This window comes from Melopsittacus undulatus, chromosome 6 (genome assembly GCF_012275295.1).
Source record: "Melopsittacus undulatus isolate bMelUnd1 chromosome 6, bMelUnd1.mat.Z, whole genome shotgun sequence".
Classification (NCBI taxonomy): Eukaryota; Metazoa; Chordata; class Aves; order Psittaciformes; family Psittaculidae; genus Melopsittacus; species Melopsittacus undulatus.
The window spans coordinates 5236758-5240088 of record NC_047532.1 but is presented as its reverse complement, the minus strand read 5'-3'; the positions used below and the strand labels follow the sequence as shown (position 1 = coordinate 5240088).

The 3331-nt window shown below is 64.3% G+C and overlaps 1 protein-coding gene across 1 annotated transcript; it reads left to right on the top strand.

Moving 5' to 3' along the window:
* Positions 1–2287: 2287 nt before the first annotated feature.
* LOC101878227 (G-protein coupled receptor 12-like) lies at positions 2288–3331 on the top strand. The gene has a single exon (XM_005144875.4). It carries the CDS (start codon positions 2288–2290, stop codon positions 3329–3331), a length of 1044 nt encoding a protein of 347 aa, XP_005144932.3.

The following is a 3331-nucleotide window of genomic DNA, read 5'->3' as shown; positions in this document are numbered from 1 at the left end:
GGCATTCGGCAGCCCCCAGGTGATCGATCCAGTGGGGACAGCAGGAACAGCCCAGCTCAGACCTGGGCTGCTCATGGTCCAGCAGCCTGGCTGGGCTGATGCTGCCCACACTCATCCCAGCCTGGGGTCCCTGGGTGAGCCGTGTCCCTGCAGAGCATCCCTCACGGCCACCGCATCCCCGGTGCCGGCAGGAGCAGCTGCGGATGGGAGTCAATCAGAGCTCCGCATCCTCCTCCCCTCTCCCGAGCAGTGCGTAATTACCGGGAGCGGGAGCGGATTCATTCAGCTCCTGCTCGCGTTTCCTCCGCCCCTTTCCGTGCTGCTCATGTCACACAACGAAGAGCAGTCACGCGGCTGCCATCCCCAGGTAGGTGACGATCTGAGTCCTCTGGGATGGGGCTTGGCCTGATTGAGAACCCAGATGCTCCTCAATGGGGTGATGGGGTTCAGCCAAAACCACTGATGCTCACCCGAGTACCTTTGCACCTTCCCGGTGTGGAGCTTGCTGCGCTGCATAGATACAGCCTGGGAGAGAGGGGGGGGATGAAAGAGTAAAGCTGGAGTGTTATGAAACCAGCAGGGAAGGGGGGAGAAGGTGTAGCTAAGATATTGCGGAGCCGGGAGCTGGGCATCCTGCTTTGAAGATGCTGCTCCGGAGCTGAATCACGGAGCTGTGTGTGGCTGCACAAATAATCGTGTCTTTGGGATTTGTTCCTTTCCAGGTTGATCCTTCCCTAAACAGGCAGGAAGGAAGCCTTGGGGGTGGGTGGGTGCTGCAGTGCTGTGCGGGGGGCAGACCCCTGCACCCACCGTCCTTGGCCAGGTCCCCCATGCAGGTGAACGCCAGGCTGGGTATCCCATACAAAGCTCCCGGGTGTTGATCCTCAGCGTCTGGGCTTTTCCACTGCCTGCAGGGAAGCCCGTGTGGGATGAAGGCTTTGGGATGTGACATCTGCCCCTGCCTGGCTGCACAGAGCCCCCTCAGCACCCCGGCTGCCAGCCCGGGGGGTGCAGTGGGGTTGATGCTGCTGTCTCTGTGCATTGCCCTTGAATGCCACACGGGATCCCCCCCTCCCTCCGCATCCCTCGGCACAAGTGAGCTCCGGGGCTTGGCTTGTGCCCATCCTGCACCCGCAGAACGGAGGTGGCAGGGCCCGACCTTGGGGAGGTGCGTCGGGAATGCTCATGAATGAACGGGGCGGGAGCGAGCGGGGCGCGGGAGCGCGCGGGTACGCGCAGCCCCTCGTGCCTGCGGGTGTGGATGGGATGTGGAGCAGGGAGCCAGGCTCGTTGTTATTCTGATCACAGCGGCTCTGATTCACAGACTTGGATCATGAATATAAGTGAAGACTTTGACGTCAGAGTTGAGATTTATCAGCAGATCCAATGGGGCAGGAATATTAAGTGCAAGTCGATGCCAGCTATCTGCCAACGTTATTAGCAATGCTCGCCGAGGAATGAGGCTTAACACCAAGGGCTGGAAGGACTGGGAAGGGGGAAAATAAAGACGGGGGGAAACAAGCTGATCCTCGAGCATTAAAGCCAGGTAAAACAGCAAGCCGGGCGGTCGCGGCTGAGGGAGGGGAGGCGGGGAGGGATGCTGGAGGCAGCGGGTTGCTGGCAGAGTCCCCCCGACCTTCACACCAGCCCCGGGGGGGATTTACTCTGCCAGGGGACCGAGCCGGGCAGGGCAGGAGCTTGCAGCTCTTCTGCAGCGGCTGGGAGCATCTTGCACCGGCTTTTGCCATAGGATGGGGAAGGAGGGAGGAAGGAGAAAGTTAATGCAGGCTGTTCCTTGCCGTTGCCCTCCCGCTTCATCAGCGGCGCCGCATACATGCGAGGGCTGGCCTATTAATAGCATTTATTTTTACTCGCTGCGCGCAAAAAAGAAAGGGCTGAAGGAAGGGGGGGGGGGGGGGGTGCGCTATAAATAGGCAGCAAAAGGTAATCGTGTCCCAGGGAAGGGAGGAGGACGGGGCCGCCGGTGCTGTGCTTCCCCCGGCGGAGGGGTGCGCAGCGCTTGCGGATGCTGCGCGGGCAGAGCGCATGGAGGGTGCTGCCTGCAGCGGGGCGCTGAGTTGTGCTCGGCCTCAGCCCGTCGGGAGGAGCGGGAGGCAGCGGAGCCGCTTCCCCGGCCCGAGGGGTGCGTGTGGGGCCGGGGTGGGGGTGACTTACTGGGGAAGCTGCAGTCGGGCTGGGGATGCGGGCGGGGGCGCTCGGTGCGGGGCTCGGTGCTCTCCCCGTGTGCTTCTCCCCTCATCGCATCCCTCTCCCTCTCTCCCCAGCGATGCTGCACGGCCCCGCCGCCATGGGGGAGCCGTGGCAGCCGCAGCCGCAGCAGCAGCGGCTCCCGGGGCTCGGCAACGCCTCGGAGCCCAGCGCCTGGCCGGGGACGGCGGCACCGGGTGGTGGTGCTGGTGGTGGTGGTGGGTCCGGTGCCGAGGGGACCGTCAACCCCTGGGACATCGCGCTCTGCGCCACGGGGACGGCGGTGGCAGGGGAGAACGCGCTGGTGCTGGCGGTGCTCTTCTACACGCCAAGCCTGCGGGCGCCCATGTTCCTGCTGATCGGCAGCCTGGCCCTGGCCGATCTCCTGGCTGGGCTGGGGCTTGTGGCCAACTTCGCCGTGCGGTACCTGCTGCGGCCGCCCAGCGAGGCGGCGGAGCTGGGGGCTGCGGGGCTGCTGCTCGCCGCCTTCTCCGCCTCGGTCTGCAGCCTGCTGGCCATCACCGTGGACCGCTACCTGTCGCTGTACAACGCGCTCACCTACCACAGCGAGCGCACGCTGGGCTTCACCTGCGCCATGGTGCTGCTGATGTGGCTGCTGTGCCTCGGCGTGGGGCTGCTGCCCCTCCTGGGCTGGAACTGCCTGCGGGACCAGAGCGCCTGCAGCATCCTGCGGCCCGTCACCAAGGACAACGCGGCTGTGCTGGCCGTCACCTTCCTGCTCCTCTTCGCCCTCATGATGCAGCTCTACCTGCAGATCTGCAAGATCGCCTTCCGGCACGCCCAGCAGATCGCCGTGCAGCACCAGTTCATCGCCACGGCGCAGGCCACCTCCACCCGCAAAGGGCTCTCCACCCTCTCGCTCATCCTCGGTACCTTCGCCCTGTGCTGGATCCCCTTCGCCATCTATTCCCTGGTGGCCGATTCCAGCTACCCCGTGGTCTACACCTACTCGCTGGCGCTACCTGCCACCTGCAACTCCCTCATCAACCCCATCATCTACGCCTTCAGAAACCCAGACATCCAGAAGTCGCTGTGGTTGGCCTGCTGCGGGTGCATCCCCTCCACGTTCTCCTCCAGACCAAGGACATCCAGCGATGTGTGA